We start from the raw sequence: 19,184 nt of genomic DNA, 5'->3' as shown, positions 1-19,184 counted from the left end.
CCAATTGGTCAGCACCCGACCCAGACCACAACAAAAACAACCGACGAACACTGTCCTGAATGCATGGGGCTTACCTAAGGTCACAGGACACTACCCCTGCAATGACTGCAGCGTGTGTCACCTCACGACACACACAAAGACTCTGAACTTGAAGCCCAATAAAATCTGGACCCAACGTAACCACACCAACTGCAACTCACGCAATGTGATATACCTTCTCACATGCACGTGTGGCCTCCGATATGTGGGGATGACAACACGCAAAGTCAAGACTAGAATAACAGAGCATTGCAGTACCATAAGATGCAAGAAAAACATCAGCAGACTGACCAACCACTTCATCACCCACTGCCACACATCCAACGACCTAAACTGGACGGTCATTGAGCAAATCCCAGAGAGCACAATTGACAACGACAAAAAACTCCTGAGCAAAGAGCAGCGATGGATATATCGCCTTTCTACGGCTACCCAGGGCCTTAATGACGCCATCCCTTGGAATTCCCTGACATGCCCATGACTCCAAGGATTATACCTAGAGCACCACCCTGTAAACCCACCAGGGCTGGCATTTCTCCGCCTACCACGGATTACAAAGAACCCCCTCGTCACATATCTCCCCTGAGATAGAGCCCGACAATTCTTAATACTGGTTTAATGGTGCCCTCCATGATATGTTAATAGTACCACCCACCATCATGCACCCTGGCAGTATACATTCCCCGCCAGTGGCTATGGTTTCAGTGCATCTCCCAAGCACTTCACCCTAATCCCACCATTGTGCCAACAGTTCAGCGCATTGGCAAGGTACATTTCTCCATAATTAACTATTCCGCGCGCCTCTTGCCAGCGCCAACAACTCATAGCAGCACCTTGGCACTTCATGGGCCAATAACTCAGTGCCCCGCTCGCACGCAAGCGCAATGGAACACATACGCGCGCTTCTCTCAATGCGCATGCGCGGAGATAAGACTAGCGCCCGCACATGCGCACTGTTGCCGCTGGTAACACACATGCGCAAACGCGACTCGCGTGTAGCAGTGCACACCCGGGTGCCCCCGCGAGCACCATGACTCAACAGTTTGAGTCTCTCTACTCTTTCCTCCACCATACAGATGTAAGCAATTACCCAATTAACCATGGTATAAAACGCTTGGCAATACCGGTCATTCGCCACCGGTATGCGAAGGAGGCACAATAGGTCCAGAGCAGATCCTACCCAGAAAAGCTGTGAGTATGACTGAACAACCGCCACAACCACTGGTAAGCGCTACCTTTTCTCCCTTACAGGTCTCCTAATCTGAGTGGCCAAAACCTTTCTTTCCTACAGGGTCAACCCCTTGCCTCTTCACAACCTTGGAGCATAATACTGCTTAAACTAGCGTAAGAAACAACCTTGCGCCCTTTCTTCACATATATGCACTATGGTTGTAACTACAGTGTTTTAGCCACTCCACCCCCGAACTATAAGTGCGAACCTCACCCTACTGGTACCACCAATACCATTACACTAGCAGCCGCCTATAGCCTGCACCCTCCTCGCTACAGAGTCGGCAGTCAGATGTATATAATGCAATACATTCAAGTGACTCTTTTTTTTCCCCCTGTGTGTTTTGTCCTTGTCTATTTGTTACATGTACAGGTGTTTTGAGAAGGGAATCCCCCCTCTCACACATAGATAAACACTTTAGGGCGTGTATACACATAGTCTGAATTACACACCCACTAGTTTAATCACATACACTTACTTTTATTTAGTCCTGAAGAAAGCCAGCATATTCATAAGGCACTGGCTGAAACATGTTGACTTACCATGGATGTGGGAGGTCGTAACTTGCCTCTAACATCCTACAGCCTTATTTTTAACCGCTGACGGTGGCCCAGGTATTAAAGACTAATTCACCTTCGGGTACTGGGACCATCGCCAAGCCGTTTTAACATCACATTCACAACACTCTTCACCGCAAACTAAGCGACATACCTGCTCCGCTGTAACCAGGCGTTGAAGCACACCCGGGACACGCTAGGTGTCACTTGGTGGGCCCGATGATGAAGCATGCCACCAACTAGGTTGGTGGGTGAGGGCTTCATGAGCACACTAACCAGATGCTCCCATCCCATGACAAAACACACCTGAGTCCTTAAACTCTTTGTCCTATTTATAATGCATAAGCTAGTCTCTTTTTGATTAACACTATATATAAACCCCGGGGATAAGGACTAGCTTTCTGGTCCTCTCTCTCTCTCTTGATACGTAGTCAGTAAGTACAGACATATCATTTTGTATTTAAGGTTCTGACAGGACTTCTATTGACTGTACACTTGTCATACTGTATCTGAGTTCCAAACCCTCATCACCTCCTACATTAAACATTAAGTGTTCAACAACTTAACCCCTCCCATGCTCATAACGAGCTTAGCTCGTCATGAGCCACGGTGCTCGTGTGCTCATGACGAGCTGAGCTCGTCATAACGGTCCGAACCACGTGGGGCTAATTCCCCTGCTGTGCTGAACGTTCTTAAAAACGGGTGTGGCCATGACGAGCTGAGCTCATCATGAGCACACGAGCACCCTGGCTCATGATGAGCTGAGCTCGTCATGAGCACCGGGGTGCTGTGCGCCTCCCCCCGCCCCCCAGCGGGGGAATTAGCCCCGCAGGCAAGGGGTTAAAACTTGGAGAATAAGAGCCCAGACATGAATACTTGAAAGCACCCAAAGCCCTGGAGCATAAGTTGTAAAAGACAGTTAGTCACCAAACTACCACCTAGTAATGACTCTCCTCAGGAACAAAGTAAAAAGCTTGAAAGAAAAGGTATAACCTTCCAGTAGCTGGATGCCCAGGGAGAAGTCTGAAGAAAACATAGTGCAGGTGGCATTTAATTAGTGATGTTATGAGCCAGAGATTGATGCTGATTCATGTGGACCATTTTGGTCTCTGTAAGTCAACAAGGAGAGCTTGGAATCCAAATTCACACCCCTTGAATATCAGCAAGCATACGTCCCTTGCTTATTCAGAGTTAGATATCGAATTCCTCTAAATTGTATTATGGCTGCAGCGGTTTGACTACTTGAAACAGCACAGCTGCAGAAGGGTTTTACTCCAAAATCATATAATTAGAGAGTCTCCTATAACACCGTTGATAGGCCAGATTTCAGGTGCAATGCTTAGAATGTTGCCTATTTCAAGAGACATTGGTGGTACTGGGCTTAGCTCAATGAGGGTATGTGGTCACTGGAAGGCTTAGTACTGAATGAGTATTATGTATCAGAGATGATTATCCCTGTTCCCTACTACCTAGAGTGTGAAGCCTTTCACCTTTTTTGATGGCTTTGCTCTCCAGACATCTATTTATATGAAATCTCATAGAGATAATGAGGCCACTACATAGGCGCTGCAAAGCAGCTTAAAAATGAAAGTTGGCTAAAGGCCTACTTTTGAGTATTGCATTTGGCCCGTCATCTATCAGCGTGGCAGAGGTCATTGTCTCTCCCACCCTGGTCGAACTACCACTCACCTTATTTTGGCATCCCTACTGGCTCGATGGAGATCTCTGTGCCTTCGGAGGAGCCACCACCAAGGATGCTGCTCTGAAGGCGCTGAAAGTTTATTAAGCAGCCACCATGCATTAGACAGCTGTGGGAAGATGGCTCTGTATATACTATACCAAAGTAAGGTGTAGTGTGCACAGAGTCCAGTGGATCCACATAGGCTTACGGAGGTAAAAATAGATATCAACTTACTCTCTCTTTGTGGTAGTGTGGGCGAGCAGTAAGGCTTTATCAAAGGGTAGTGTTAAGAATTTATTGTACACACTCAGGCAAGAAATTATGTCACACACTGAAAGACTGACCTCAGACCAGTTGTTTGTATGAAAAACATTTCTTTAGTTGTATTTAATTTTTAGAACCAAGCAGGATCTGGTACAGGTAGGTAAAGTTGTACATTTCAAAACAGGTTGATAAGAATTTGTAAGCTGGATGAAATTGACTTTGTTACTGGTTTGTAAAACGTTGAAAGATAGTTAACATTACTTTGTAATTACTTTGTGGTGACTTTGTGATTATTTTTCTATGTAGTGTGATATGCCTAGATATCACACTGGGATATTTCCTAGACAAAGGTAAGTAACACTTTTGCATTAAAACACAGTTGCTTGGGTTGTCATTCAAACACAACTCAACACTTAGAACTTTTTCAGAGAAAAAACAGTCAAGGTAATCCTATGGACAAAAATGTGGTTATCGGTTTGCAGGTAAGCAATCGGCTTTGAGAGTTGAGCTTCTAGGGTTAGAACAATGGAACCCCCAGGGTGAACAATGCACTCAAAGAGCACACTCAGTGGCACTAGGGCAACTGGGTGCGAGCGCTGAGGCCCAATGTTATCTCATGGGGCTGCGGGGCTGTCAGTTGGTGGCTGCTCTCGAGCAAGCCACAGGGTTGTGGGAGCAAAGCCATTAAGGTTAAACTCAGGGCAAAGGGAGATTTGAGATAGCATGCATGGGGCACCCATAGTGGCACAGGGGCAGCCAGGTGCATGGGTGCTGAGTTGTCATTGGGTGCCCTGTTGTTTTCAATGTGAGACCTACGGTCAGAACAAAGATTGCAGGTTTGGGCAGGGAGGCTTCCTAGAGGTGACCACCAGTTGGAGAGGTAAGTTGGGATACAGGGGAGTGCCTGGATACCATTGGTTGGGACACCACAGGTCATAGGGCGTCAGGTGCAGGGGTGTCTTTAGGCATTGGGTTTCCTTAACAGCTCCGTTGCGGTCAGGGGGACCCTCCAGATAGCGGCTGCAGGTGTTGGCTGGAGGGTTAAGGTAGGTCAGAGACCATCAGGTCCCAGGTCAGGTTCGCTGGGAGGGACCTCCTTGTGGTGTTGGGCCATTCGAACTTGGTCTGTGGGCATCGGGTGCAGAGTGGTGCACACTTGCGGATCTAGCTTGAACCAGAGTCTGTGGCTTGAGCAATTACTGGGCTCACGGGAGACAGGGACTTTGCAAGAAAGACGGAGCAGGTCCTCCAGGTTCTCGGGGGCTGATGGACACACCACAATTCGACTGGAGCAGGTCGAGGTCGGGACAGGCAGGTAGGGCCGGGGCCAAGTCAGTTGGTGTCCTCCTCTTTTTCCTTCAGCACCTCTCTTCGGTCCTTCTTCTTCTTCTGCTTGCTTGTCTGACTTCTGGCTTCAGGGCTGCCCCATAAATACTTAATTTTGGGGCATTTTGGAGGTGTCATGGTAGTAGCCAATAGGCTACTCACCTTAGGGTAACTACACCCTTGGTGTGCTCACACCACGTGGGGAGTGGGCTAAATCCCTAATCCTGATTGGAGAGTGTCTACCATCTGCAAGACGGTGTGCACCCTAAGAGTGGGCTTCACCTCGCCTCTCCCACAAAAGAGGTGGGGTTGGAGGAGGTGGGCACACCTTCTGGGCTGCTCTAATTTTTCCCGCCTGTCTTCCCGCCAATAAAGGGGTGAGACAGGAAGGGGGCCTGATCCCGAAAGCAAGAAAGGCCAGGGGTCGTGTTGCAAAGGCAGCAAGGCCTGTGAAGCTCACCTACCAAAGATGACTCTTCCTGACCTTGGGGAGGTGGGAAGACCCCCCACCCAGGAAAGGCTTTGTTTCTGGACCTAGGGAGTGAAGGCTCCCACCCCAGGGGTCCATAAACATGACTCGTGGTGGCAGGCTGGATTTTCCCAGTCAGGGAACCCACCAGAGGCTGGTAGTTTTTCATGGGGCATCTTTATGATACCCCCTGAATGCATTGTATAATAAATCCGACACTAGCATCAGTGTTGGTTTATTATGCAGAGAAGTATGCTTCCCAGAATTCAATTAGGACATTATGGTGCTGTAGAGTTCGTGATGACAAACTCCCAAATCATATACTTCTCATGGCTTTACTGCACTTACAATATCTAAAAATAGACACTGTATGGTTACAATGCTCATGCAACTGTACCCTCACCAGATGTATAGTGCACCCAGCTAGAGGGGTGACTTATCTATACCATAGGCAATGGTTTGTGGGCGCCATGTTGATTCTTCACTTTTCTCTGCACCAAAACATGCATCCTGCAAGTGCAGTGTGTATGTGTCAAAGTACAGCACCTCTAAGGGTGGCACAATACGTGCTTCAGCCCTTGGAGGCCTCCCCTGGCCACAGTGCCCTTGGTACCCATGGTACCTTTTACAAAGCACTCACATGGAGCCAGAGAGGTGCCAATTGATGGATACAAATGTACAGTTTTGGGAAAGAGCACAGACCCTGGGAATCCTGATTGAGAGGGACCCAGGGTGCATCAAGTCCAAGTGCATCAGAAATCTGGTAAAAAGTAGGGGGGTTACTGCAACAGAAACGCACTTTTCTACAACAGCTGCAAAGCAAACTTTGTATTGCTAAAAATAAACTCCCTAAGTGAGACTTTGTTTTCGAAAAACCAAAAAACAATAACCCTGAAACGCTGGGTGATGTCTTCCTGTTTGTGGGGTTCATTAGGTCTCGCCTACGCAGCGCACATGCGCTAATTAGGCAAAATGACCTATTGCTATCGCTTCGGCTTTTCAGTCAAACACGTACACGCGTTCCATTGTCTTCAATGGCAACGCGTGCATGTCTGGTGATATCCTTGCGGGAGCGTGCGGTGCCATATCGTGGCGCCAACCCCATGCGGCCGCGCGCTTCTTTTCCTTTGTGTTTGTTTTCGGGCATGACATCGTCTGCCATACAAAGCACGGGATTCATGTTAAGAAAGATCTTGTCGTATTTCCCTCAGGATGTTAGTTTGGCATTTGCTTATGGTTTGGGGGTGTTCAGGAAGTCCGGGGCCAAACAAAGCCAAATTGTGAAAGGCAGAGTTGGCCCTGCAAATCGATTCTCCTCTATCTGCTCTATTCTATTCTTCATCATTTTGGGAGCATAAGTTTGTGTCGATTTTGTTCAAGTCATTGATAATTCATTCACTTTTGTGTCCTCATAAAATATATTTTATTTATTTTTACCTTTTTAGTGATAATAGCGTGGCTTTTCTGTATGTATACACATGATCTATAATTCCTACGTGTTTCACTGAAAGGAGCATTGTGTAACAAGTTGGATTGTATAGGAGTATAATTGCAACAAGATTCTACTTGTTATTAATTGTTTATAAAATGCAAACAGATACCGGAAGAAGGAACTAAAACAATTAGCACGAGAAACACCATAGGAGATTACCAAAAGAAATAGGTTTTTGCAACTCACGTAAAAGCTAAGTTTTTCCTATCTAAGACATTTCAAGGTCACAGGAATCCCTGTTGGCGAAACAGACGTTATTAAACGGTATTCTATTCTAAATTTGGAGCTAATGCAGGGAATGGCAAGTCCCTGTAATGGGAGTGTATTAGTGGAGCTTACAAACTGTACAGATGGCTAAGTTTTGAATAAGTAGAAGTCTGGACAAAAGATATCCACAGGGACCAAGAATAGAGTATTACTTTAGCTAATGACGAAAGTGTCAGGGCAGGGATAAGTGTTGAATGTTTGTACACCGGTATGACGAGAAGAATTTTTCTAGGTGTTAGCAATATCAGAAACCAGAAAGATGGCCTCACCCACATTATTATGTGTAACGAGGGATGAGTCCGAATTGACCATTGCACTGATGACTTTGGCTTTCATTGGAAGGGGGATTGTTCTCCAGCTCTGGGAGCCACAAAATGCAATCCCAGAGCGAGTTGTTGTTTCCTAGGATAAGGTTTTCTTTTTGCTTGCATTCCATTTTATCAAATTGGTGTTCATCCATTCCTGAATCTCCACCAGACTCTCCCTCCGATTATTTGAGTATTTCCTGCATATGGTAGTGCTGTATGTTGTATTCCCGAAATATCTTATTAGCTTCAACAGGGGGCAAACATAGACACGACTGGGAACAGTAACAAGCCCTGACAATTCTGCTAGACCGGCCGGTGGATCCTAGTATCAAGCACTGCTGCTGTTTTTGATACAGGGGGCCAGTATTGCAGCACTACTGCAAAACCAGCCACCAGTAACACAATCATTGGCATAGCCAATAGGTCTCGCTTTTGGGACCTTATAAGTATTTAGTTATGCAGCACAATATCCTTGGTGCAACAACATAAACTGTTGCATGGCTAAACACTCTTAAGGTCCCAAAGCCGAGACCTTTTGGCTATGCCAATGCTTGTTTTTAGATTGTTTAAGTTCTGGACTGCCAGGGTTCCACTGGCAGTCCTGACCTGAAAAAGGCATGTTGGACCTTCTGCTCTAAATAGGACAGACAGTTTGATGCACCCAGATCGAGGGAGTCACTGTGGTGAGGTACCTTGTCCACCACACTCCTAATCAGGCCCAAAGAAATTTGATTTTTTTAAACAGTATGGACTGATTTATATTAAGATTAAAAGTTGCAAGAGAAATCTTAAGAAAAAGATATATGGTTTAAAGGCATGCAAATTAAAAAATACAAGTACTTTTCTGTCCTCTCAAATGTGTGCAATATGTAGTGAGTAAGAGTAGAAAGAGTACCAATGTCTGTTCACAAGTAAGTAAAAGGAAGTGTCTTTACACACAGAACCTGAAAAGAATTTTTGTAATAATAAATAAATCAGCAAGGAAAGATAGCGGCACTAACAGTCTAGTGAGACATGGGGAAACATAAGACTGCCATGAATCCCACTCGGCAAACCTTAAAGTCTGGGTTCTGAATGTTTTATGGTGAATTCTTCTGAACCAGAGTTTTTGAAGGGGGTTGTTCATTTGGTGCAATCCATACTGAGCTGCTAAGGCTGTGATTAGGCTTCTCTGTGCACCAGCAGAGGATTTCATGCACAGGGATTATATTTGAACCTCACCTGCATTTAGTGCATTCGTATCAGTTGAGCCATTAAACCCATCTCCAATTCCGCTGACATCTGTAGTCGATTGTGGCAGAGAGGTCTCTTTGGTTGCCCATTCACTGGAGTCATTAGTGGTCATCACAATGGTTACATTCTTGAAATCCCTTCCCAGCTCAAGAAACCTTAAGCTTCCATGCGATATACTCACTAGAATAAGGACAAGATCTATCATTCTCAAGTAATCCACAAACAATAGCAATAATAATAATAATAATAATAATAATAATAATATTAATAATTTACGAACTTGTGAAAAATATTGTATATAATATGGACAACGGGGCAAGTCAGCAGTCATGGGGTTTCCAGAAAGAATCAACCATTGTGTATTACCCATACAAACCAGAATGTGTTTTGAGAAATATTTCACGTTCAACCAACCAGATCATACCTTGTTCTGTAGTTAGCCCAAAAAGACTCCTATATTTGTGTTTTTGAAGCTCAAACCACCTACTAATCGCCCGTAAATAATCTGCCCATCAGCCATCCCCCACTTCCTGAAGGTCAATCAAGAAGGCTGTTTTCACATCCCTGGCACAAGGGGCAATTTCTCCTTCGCATACCTCTCCCTATACAGAATAATATATTTTATAGAGAAAGCTTACATTTTCTTATTAAATCTCAGTGTTGGGCTTCTCTCTCAGGCTCAACAAGACCGACTTCACATTCAAAGACACTACCCAGGAAACATTTCCAAGTGGCTTCAAGACATTTCCTACCGCTAATGTATAAACAATCAATCCTAAGAACCTCATCGGGATTGGAATGCGTATTTAAGTACAACAATTCAAATAGGTCCAAGGAAGAACAGGAAGAACAGGAAAAAAGCAAAGCATAATGCCAGAAGTAAAGGGCTCCGTAAACACTTTACTATCCTAGAAAAACAAATGTTCATAAATCAAAAAAAATCTAAATTGAAATGAAAATACTGTATGTGTTGAACCTGAAGCACTCTTTGCCTATTGTTTTGTGAGGCTGCCTGTGATGCTCTGGACAACACACTTGTTATGGGAATGATGAAGAGAAAGCACACATGCGCAAATTAGTGTGATGATCATTTGGCGAGTAGGGTTAGCACACTTATTTTTACGTTTTGATGCAGTGACACATGCACCAGGTAGTCATTGTATTGGTGTGGGCGTGGAAATGGACTACTCAACATGAAGTAACCCATGTCAAAGATTCCATGAATTAGTACATCTCTTTGGTCACTGTTGTAAGTTGTGCAAATCCCCGTGTTATATATTATTAGAAAGTGGGTTGGCATATATATTAATCCAAAGTCTGTCAACCATATTTTTTGTTTTTTATTTCACACTGCCTGCATCTTTTAAGAGCCCAGAGAGATGTGCCTGTTTGTTAAATATTGATTCAAACATTCTCTTAGTGGTCTATCCACTTCATTAAACTGTTTTAATTAAGAGATAAAACATTTTGTGTCACATTGAAGCTTTGGTAATGTTTATTTGTCAAATGTCTCTGCTGTAGTTAATTTCATTTGTGACATCATACCTCTTCTACAATGAGTGCATGTGGTGTTTAGGAGTAGTAAAAATGTCCATAAAGATGTAAGGTAGGCGGGTACTATCCAAAGGGCAGCACTTACGACAGTCACTGGTCGCTAAGAGCCAGCTCTTAATCCAGCATTTCTGAGTCCTGTAGACCTGATATGCCATGGGGAGTCCCAGGGATATCATGGACGGTTCCGAATGGTTCCTATTGGTGAGGACAACATCGTGCTTAGGCACCGCTGAAGCATGAGGGGGCCTCCTGCCTGCAGAAATTGTGGTGCATGTGGCCGCACCCCCTGAGGGCCAGCTTGGAGGATCAAAAGCAGGAGCCTACGGAGTTTAATGAGACGTGAAAGATTGTCAACCAACTAAAGGATGTATAAGGCCAATGGGTTTAGATGAGATGAGAAACTTGGGGTGCTTTATGGCACCACAAAACCACATTAGTGTGAGTAAGATAAAAGATTTGCAGGGCATGACTTAATAGGTACTTGCCTTATGTCAGTAAAGGAAAGGTAAGTGACGTGTGTTTGTTTACAGGATAACTGTCACTCAAAGTCCCTACGCCATCTACTCCAACATCACAATATTAGACAAAGGATTCACATCTGACTCATACTTACTTTGCAATTTGATACTTTGAACCAATGTCTACAGTCACCCTCTGAAGTTGAACATACACAATGGCCGTGCTAGGGTCTAGTATATGTCTGACTGCCATGTGCCTGATATGTTAATCTGCTGGCTGTTGCACAGTCTAAATATTCACTGATTTTCCGATTTTGCATGCTCTCCCTACAATGTGATCATCTCTCTCCTGTCTATGTATACCCCAGTGAGGTCTTTATTCCCTCCGTGTACCCCTTCTCCTCCTAATTTGTGACTGTATTCTCAGTGTCCCTGCTCATTATCAATCTTCTCGCTCACACTACTGTGTGCGCACTCTATCCTAGTTTGAACACTCTCCCCACAGTCTACCTTCTCCCCTAAGTCTGCTTCTTCTCCTAAAGCCTCCACATTCTCACCGTTTTTCTCTAGTCTGCCCACTTTTGTCCTACACAGCTCTTAAGTTTCGCATTTATATGCATAATAAGCTCATCCAGTCCAGGGTTTTTCCTTTGCATTCTGGTTGTGTAGCCCCATTCCATGATACATTTGGGACATCAAGCACCAGCGCAAAGTAAGCAAGGGACTGGATGAGGTGCTCATGCATGGAACAGGGAAACTTAAGTGCTACGTCCGTGGCATGTTTGATGCACCCCTTTATACTAATTTCCGTGTTCGCTCTCATTCTGCCACTCATACGGGCACATGCATCAAAGGAAATTGCATTAGCAAATGGTGCAAATCGCAAAATTCGGCCGTTTGCGAATGCAATTTCCATTTTTGGGATGCATTATGCATTTTGTTGTTCTCGCAATTTAAGAAATCGCAAAATTGCAATTGCATTTAAGGAATCTCAAATTGAGATTCCTTAAATGCAATGCATCAAACTTTTAAAATTTGCGAATTTGCAAATAAGGGGTGCACATTACCATGAAGTTGACCTTCATGGTAATTTGCGAAAACTTTGAAAAATGCACAAAAGTGCATTTTTCAAAGTGCCATTTTACACACACACATGCCCTTGGGGCATGTGTGTGTGAAAAATTTACTTAATGGCAAATTTCAGGGGTGCAACAGGGTGTCCTTTGGACCCCCCCTGCACCCTTGAAATTTCATTCTCATTTTGCGATTCCTTAATTGCGATTCGCAAAATGAGAATGTCTTCCCATTCATTCCTATGGGCCTCTAGGACCATAGGAATGAATGGGAAGGGATTCCTTAATTGCGATTCTTAAATTGAGAATCGCAATTAAGGAATTTTAAGAAATCGCAATTTATTTAGCGATTTCTTGATGCATTGCAGTTTGCGATTCCTTAATTGCGATCCCTTATTTTTCGCAATTAAGGAATCGCAAACTCCAATGTTGATGCATGTGCCAGTAAGCTCTCAAGTGTTTCCTCTCGCCATGAATCATGTCCCATGCCTATCGGTTATGGTTTGGATATCGCTACGTAAATGGCGGTCCTACTGAGACTCCTATACTATTTCACTAACTTGCCTTACTATGTTGCCCCCCTTCTTTCACACATTTGAAAGTACCATGAGGGAATTCATCTGGAGTGACTTCCATTGTCAAATAGCGCTCTCTGCGTTATATTTACCTACGGATCAAGGAGGGCTAGCAGTGCGAAATATGGAGCAATGCTTTCCAGCTTAACAGCTTCACTGGGAGGCCAGATAAATGGAGGGACTCTAGCTCTCTAACACGGCCACGAACTCACCGGCCTGGTCACTTAAAAAGCTGCTCCGACTGTTTCACCCCTGCACCCAGGGGGGCCACCGGTCGCCCAGTACTTGGAGTCGCACACCGTTGTTACAGCAGAAGTTTTGCCTCATATGTATACCAATTCCATATGCAATGACATTGTCCATATTAGGCACACCCCGAGGCCCAATAGTTACCACATCCACTGAACTGTCCATGTGGTGGGAGGATTGTCTCCAAACGCTGTGCGACCTCTACCATGATGGTGTCCTACTACCTTACAGTACACTGGTGGTAGAAGATGGCTTACGCCCAGGTCAAGTTCTATTGCACATTTCATTAATTGCAGGTTTGGGACACCAGTGGGGAGATATTACAGGTGAATGTCAGGTTCACCTTACTGTCCAATGTCTACATGTCATGGGGACAGGTAGGCACCTCACCAGAAGGTTTGCTACCTCGCTGCACCATCACACAGCAGTGTCACTCTCGCCCCTGAGAGAGCTGGGAGACAGACCCGAACTGCCGCTGCGCAGAAAAGGAATTGGTTACAATATTGAAAGTCATAATAGGATTTCCCAGAATGCCCGGTGTAGTCTAATCCAATATTACATCACACAAAGGGCATACCTCGCCCCAGCTTAAATTAACCTATACTTCCACCGCACAGATGCAGAATGCCCCAGATGCCACACTCTAGATGTATAGCTTCTCCACATGATGTGGTCCTGCCTGATCCTCACCTTGTACTGGCTGTCAGTCACACCCACGATATCCTCTTGCACCGGAAGCACCATGACCCACACCTGGGAGGGAAGCATATTACACTTTTTTCCTAGGAGTAAGTGAAAGAGGGTACCTCCACATTTCCTAGACTTGGGCTTACTTCTGCCGAAATTCTTAATTACAAGATGGTGAAAGTCTCCTGAGCTCCCTCGTCCACTAGCCTGGAGACGCTCACTACAGGTGTGGGCTAATGCTGAAAGTATTACCCTACACTGAGAGGAAACTCCCTGCGTCCGCAAAATCAACATTGCAGCTAACCGGGACACTATAATGCATGATTTCCAGAATGAGTTCCCAGCTGAGTCGGGTCTTGCGGTAGGTAAGGTACTGGGAGCAGAGCGATGAGGAGATCCACTTGAGCCATCCACATGGCCTATGCAAGCTGGGTTACATCCAGAACTAGGTGCGGACCTCATGCATTTATACATGGCTGAGGATACAAATGGCTTCCAGTGGGCATGACACCTTTATATCCCCAGAGTGGGTGGGCCGGTGTCGCTATAGTTGAGCTAAGTTATTCTTGATATTTTTAATTTTCCCCATTACCTTACCCTCCCGCCTCCAGATATGCAAACGTTTAACTAGGAATGACAATTTACTGTTAATACAAATGGGCAGCCCATGGCAACATACCCACAAGAGGCTGCTCCTCACTGTCCACCACCATGCTCTACACTAGTCCATCTTCCATGCACTACCCCTTGCTTGTTCCTCACCACTGAAGCAGTTAAATGTACGAAAAGTGGGAGTATATCCAACAAAAGGCAACATATTTGACTTTGTGATGCCGTCTCTTACACAAGTTAATGGTTGCATTTGTAAAAATGAAACAAGGAAAAGTATAACCAATAAAAACATATCCACATAAAAAAATGAATCACATCACACACCAAGCTATTCAAGCCATTCCTGGACAGGCGCTTTTTGCCTCTCTTTGCCTCCAAAGCACTGAAGATGCCTGCACAATACCTGTTCAATGAGTAAGGGACACTTTCACTGAAATTATGCTGAGTCTGATCGTTCAGTGCTGCCAGGAAAGTAGGAGAAGGGAAGGCACTCCAAAGACACAGTGGGGATTTCAAAATTGACAGTAAATGGGGGCTAAGGAGGCGTGACTACCAGACTATTGTGGATTTAGATTTGAGGATGGGAGAGAGAGATTCATGGTAGGGAAGATTAGAAAGCATGGTGGGGCTTAGGTGGCACTGGTGAGAGAGCACTTTGATTTGAGGATGAATAGTGTCAGGTTGACTACATGTTGTTTTCAGTCAGGATTTTTTTCTTAAAGGGTGATTTGCTGTTTATGATTTCCAAGCAGCCAGATGGACACCGCTTCTGCAGTATCTGTGTTGTGTTTTGGTTATGCTTAGTCAAACATTTGCCTTGTAGAAGTTACTTTTTTAGGCAGGCTGTTCATTGAATAACAATTTCCATATAGTAGGAGTCACCTTTGTCTATATCGCAATGTGCATTATTGGCTATTTTCGAATTTCGCTTAAATCTTGACTGAAGATCCTGTGAATGATTTTCAGTCCCCAAAAGCTTTAGTGAGGCCTTAATGTGCCTTTTCAGTATTTTGCAAAGGAAATGAAGATTAAAAATGATTTCGATCTTCAGGATCCGCTTCTAGGTTTTTTTATTTAAAAGACCCTTGGATTCATGCGGTGTTGCTGCAAATGATAGAACTCTGTGAAAAAAGCCTGAAAGTGGTTAGAACGCAGTAGATCCTAAATTACTTAAATTACTAAAGTGTCCTCAGAGCCCTCAAACTCAAAATGCTTGAGGTCTGTGATGGGTGATCTATACTTTCTGGTCTAAAAGAATAATTATGTTCATGCAGCCATACATGGAACAGAACCGCCAAACCGGTCTGTAACGTATATTAAAACTTTGGGGAACTTTGAGAGCACCATAGAAGATGATAGAGCCTCTTAGGGCCAATAATGTCTGGTACAGGCCTTCTGCCTCAACCTTCCATAGTTTGTCTTTCTGTTTCTCTCTTTTTTCCCATAAAACATTCTACCCTTTGTCAGTGGAATATTCCAATAGTCTGATAGCCCTTCTACATCTGGCTATGCCAGTTGTTGAATACCCCTGCCTACAGCTTGGACCTATAACTCGGATGGTTCAGGGCCATTAACAAAGAGTATCTGACAATGTGAAGAACCTTGCTTGTCTTTTTACATTCTGTTCCCTCCACTGGTTTTGGTTATAATGGTTTTACTTTTTAACCCCTTGGTAAAAGCGCTGCAGCGGTAATTCCGCTGCGGCGCTGGGGGGAGGGGGGTCACGCGGAGCCGCCATGCTTTGCCGGAACCACTCCGTCACAGGCCCCGGGCGCGCTGTGCTTATGGCGGAGTGGTTCCGTGACTGCTCCGCCCACTCAGTAATTCGCCCGCACAGGCGGGGAATCAGTGCCGCGTGGGCGGCGTGACGGAACCACTCCGTAATGAGCACAGGCCCGTGGCTCGTGACGGAGTGGTTCCGTCACTAGAACGGAACGAGTTAACAGGGGTCTCTTTTACAGAAGATAATATGATCTGATTTGTATGGCTATCGTTCTTTCTTAAATATGTCTCACTTTTTAACTATTTACAAGTGATGGACATTTTACTTTTTTATCAGCCGTTGTTGGTTTTGAATCTGCAAAGTTGTATAAGATTTATGGTACTATATTTTTGCAAACGTTGTTGCATATATATTTGTTTTATTTGTTGTGTACTTTTATGGTAGCAAAATACTGAATAGAGTATTTTGATGATGAGTGTAGCCAGGGCCACTGGAATTGTGCGGCTGCAGCGATTTTCGCATGATTATAGATTTGTCACATTTGCCACATACTCCATCATCTGCTACATAATGTGCATATTTTAACAAATAAAATTTGCTCCTAGGTCAAATAGTTCAAAAGTTACTAAAAATGCAGCAACACATGTTGCAGCGCAGTGGAAGGCCCTTTTCAAAGGTTGACTGGTCACCTTTCTATTGCTAATTGCTATATTTGGGTGTTATACTAGTACTAATGATGTGCAACCAATGTCCAGAAAGTGTTAACGAGTCTAAAAAAGTCAAATTACTAAAGTAATACTATCACAAAATTTGCCACACTACGCTGCATAATTTGCAGTGCATGTCACATAATTTACTCGACACTGCCGCATAATTTTGTCCTCCCCTGCTGCATACTTACAGTGCCCCTAATTACAGCCCTCGGCAGAAGGCTATGATGCTAATATATGAGGGCGAAGGCTGCAATATATGTCCCAGAGAACGAGCGCTCTATGTAAAGAAGTTTAAGGCTCATAAACAATGAAAGTAGTAGTACAGAAAAACAAAACAATATAACATGATATTCCTATAATTAAATAAAAATATACCCAGATGAGTCACAAAAAGTAAAGGTGAACTGAGATTCATGTTGAGGAAAAATGAACAGATATACTCTGGCATATAGAACATCAGAGGACCCGTCTACCTGCAAATCATTCAAGCACTAGGATGGCGCCAGTATGGGTGAGACAACGCTATTAAGAGCCATAAACTGCTTCACCCAAAATGTTCATTATGGTGGGAAATATATTGCAGCCACCGCCCTCATGTTATAGCCGAGGGCAACACTAGTTAATAGCCCGGAACCTGTGTAAAAGACCAAAGCCACAGGCAAAGGCCTTTTGGCAACTGGTATAGACCGAGGCAAAAGGCTATTAGACTGTTAGATGGTAGTGATACTGGATTATTTTCGGCTAGTATGCAATAACCACCCAAACGCTAGGGGTGTTTTTTCAGAAAAGTGTCCGGTGGTTAAAAAAATGTATAATTAATACAAAACGGGGACTGACACTAAGATCACAAATCGATTCTGCAGTGGCCCGTTCAGTAACTTGAATGATCATCAGACACACAACGGCCATTCAAAGTACTGGCGTAGGGGGTGACGATGTGAGTGGGGTTCAGCCAGCTGGGCCTAGCCAGGTCCTTTACAACAACATGGGTAAGAAGAGACTTCAAGACAGTGGATAGAGAGGACTGTGCTTACCTCCATATACATCTTGAGCTTGAAATCCAACCAGAACGACTCGAAGGATAGCAGCCAGTGCAAGGTAAGCTTCCATGAGGCACGTAGTGAGTCTGACGCCCCCACATATATCCCAATTCCAAACCGAGACGTTCAGTTGCCCCCTCCCAGAGGTAGAGCGCGCGCGCATTATCGTGAGGAAACGTTCTGCATCTTGAGTTGCTCGGAATTAAATTTGGTGACGCAAGAGGAAAGGTTTGCCGAGCGTAAAGAGTTGCACGAGCACCTGTGAAACGGTCATGGAGGGTTTGGCTGCAGTGCGTCCACAGCCTGCCACCCCGGAGGGTCCGGGTAAACTTGGTACTCATTAACCAGTGGGCATCAAGGTAACGGCCTTCTCCAAAAGTTGGTTCTACAGATCCCTGGTAACCAATAGAAGGGGCCCAAATCTGTGCGCGCCAATGACAAAGGATGAGTTGCGAAACAGAGGTATTGATTCATTTGTTTATTTAAAGATCACTGATAACAAGTGTACTCTATTGCCATCAGAACTACGATGCACTGCGTTTAATTCGCATGCAGGTAAATCAAAGCAAAAGTAGCTTTATTTCTGACAGTTTTTGTCATAAAAAGCATTGCAACATAAAATACAAATTAACAAACAAAGAATTTTCCATTCGGTATGACCGTTCATTTTCAAAAGGATCAATTCATCGGAAAAATAGTTTAAAGTTGAGTAGCATGTTTAAAACCCAGGGGAACAGCGAACGTAGATGATAAGAACATTTAAATAGGTAAGGGACCACACTCAGAGGGAAACACCCAATGAGTCACACAGATGTCAATATATACATTTAACTAGAAAACAATTAAATAAAACTAGGACATGTATATTAAAACATCAGCACAAATAAGTAATGTAAACATTTCAGATGGATGGACGGCAACAAGGCTCGGCGAAAGAGAAAGCATATAGAAAAATTTTACGATTTTGGGAGATTTTAACGTACATATGGACAATGTGAGAAAGTGCCATCTTTCTTGCAAGTTATGCCCCCACTTTTTTCTGAATTGCTGATGTTCTTTGACTGTGTGTGCCCTGGGTTCCTGTTAAACAGGTACCCCGGCCTATGTTCCTTCCCTAAAATTGCATTGAAGGCTAAACCCATTTGGCATCTCTGGCCACATGTCAGCCCCTGGTAAATAGCACCAAAGGTACCCAGCGCACTGTGACCAGAGAAAGCCTCTAAGGGCTACATCATTTATTTTGCCACCCTTGGAGGTCCTGTATACTGACACACACACCCTGCCTTTGCAGGCTGCGTGTCTTGGTGCAGAACAAAGTGAAGAGTCGACATGGCACACATCCCTGTGTGCTATGCCCATAAACCCACTGCCCTGGCATAGATCAGTCACCCCTCTAGCAGGGTGCACTATGCCAGTGGTGAGGGTACAGGTGCATGAGCCCTGAACCCCTACAGTGCCCAAGTCCATTCTTGGGCATTGTAAGTGAAATGCTGACATTAATAATATATGGTGAAAACTGGGAAGTTTGGTATCAAACTTCTCAACGCAGTAAACCCACAGTGATGCCAGTGTGGGATTTATTATAAAATGCACAACAGAGGACATCTTAGAGATGCCCCCTGAAACTTGACCA

General features: G+C 44.4%; 1 protein-coding gene across 1 annotated transcript in view; it reads right to left on the bottom strand.

The window, feature by feature from the left end:
* The window catches only part of LOC144784067 (uncharacterized), a 625,465-nt gene extending 607,616 nt beyond the window's left edge, over window positions 1-17,849 (bottom strand). Inside the window, exons 1-2 of the mRNA XM_078662757.1 lie at window positions 17,546-17,849; window positions 8,856-9,047 (exon numbers count right to left, since the gene is read on the bottom strand). Coding sequence (XP_078518883.1) covers window positions 8,856-9,047; window positions 17,546-17,714 — 361 coding nt within the window. The 5' untranslated portion in view covers window positions 17,715-17,849. The remainder of the gene's footprint in view (window positions 1-8,855; window positions 9,048-17,545) is intronic.
* Window positions 17,850-19,184: the final 1,335 nt, after the last annotated feature.

This window comes from Lissotriton helveticus, chromosome 10 (genome assembly GCF_964261635.1).
Source record: "Lissotriton helveticus chromosome 10, aLisHel1.1, whole genome shotgun sequence".
NCBI lineage: Eukaryota > Metazoa > Chordata > Amphibia > Caudata > Salamandridae > Lissotriton > Lissotriton helveticus.
The sequence above is the reverse complement of the archived record's forward strand: the minus strand, read 5'-3'. Positions and strand labels throughout refer to the sequence as shown.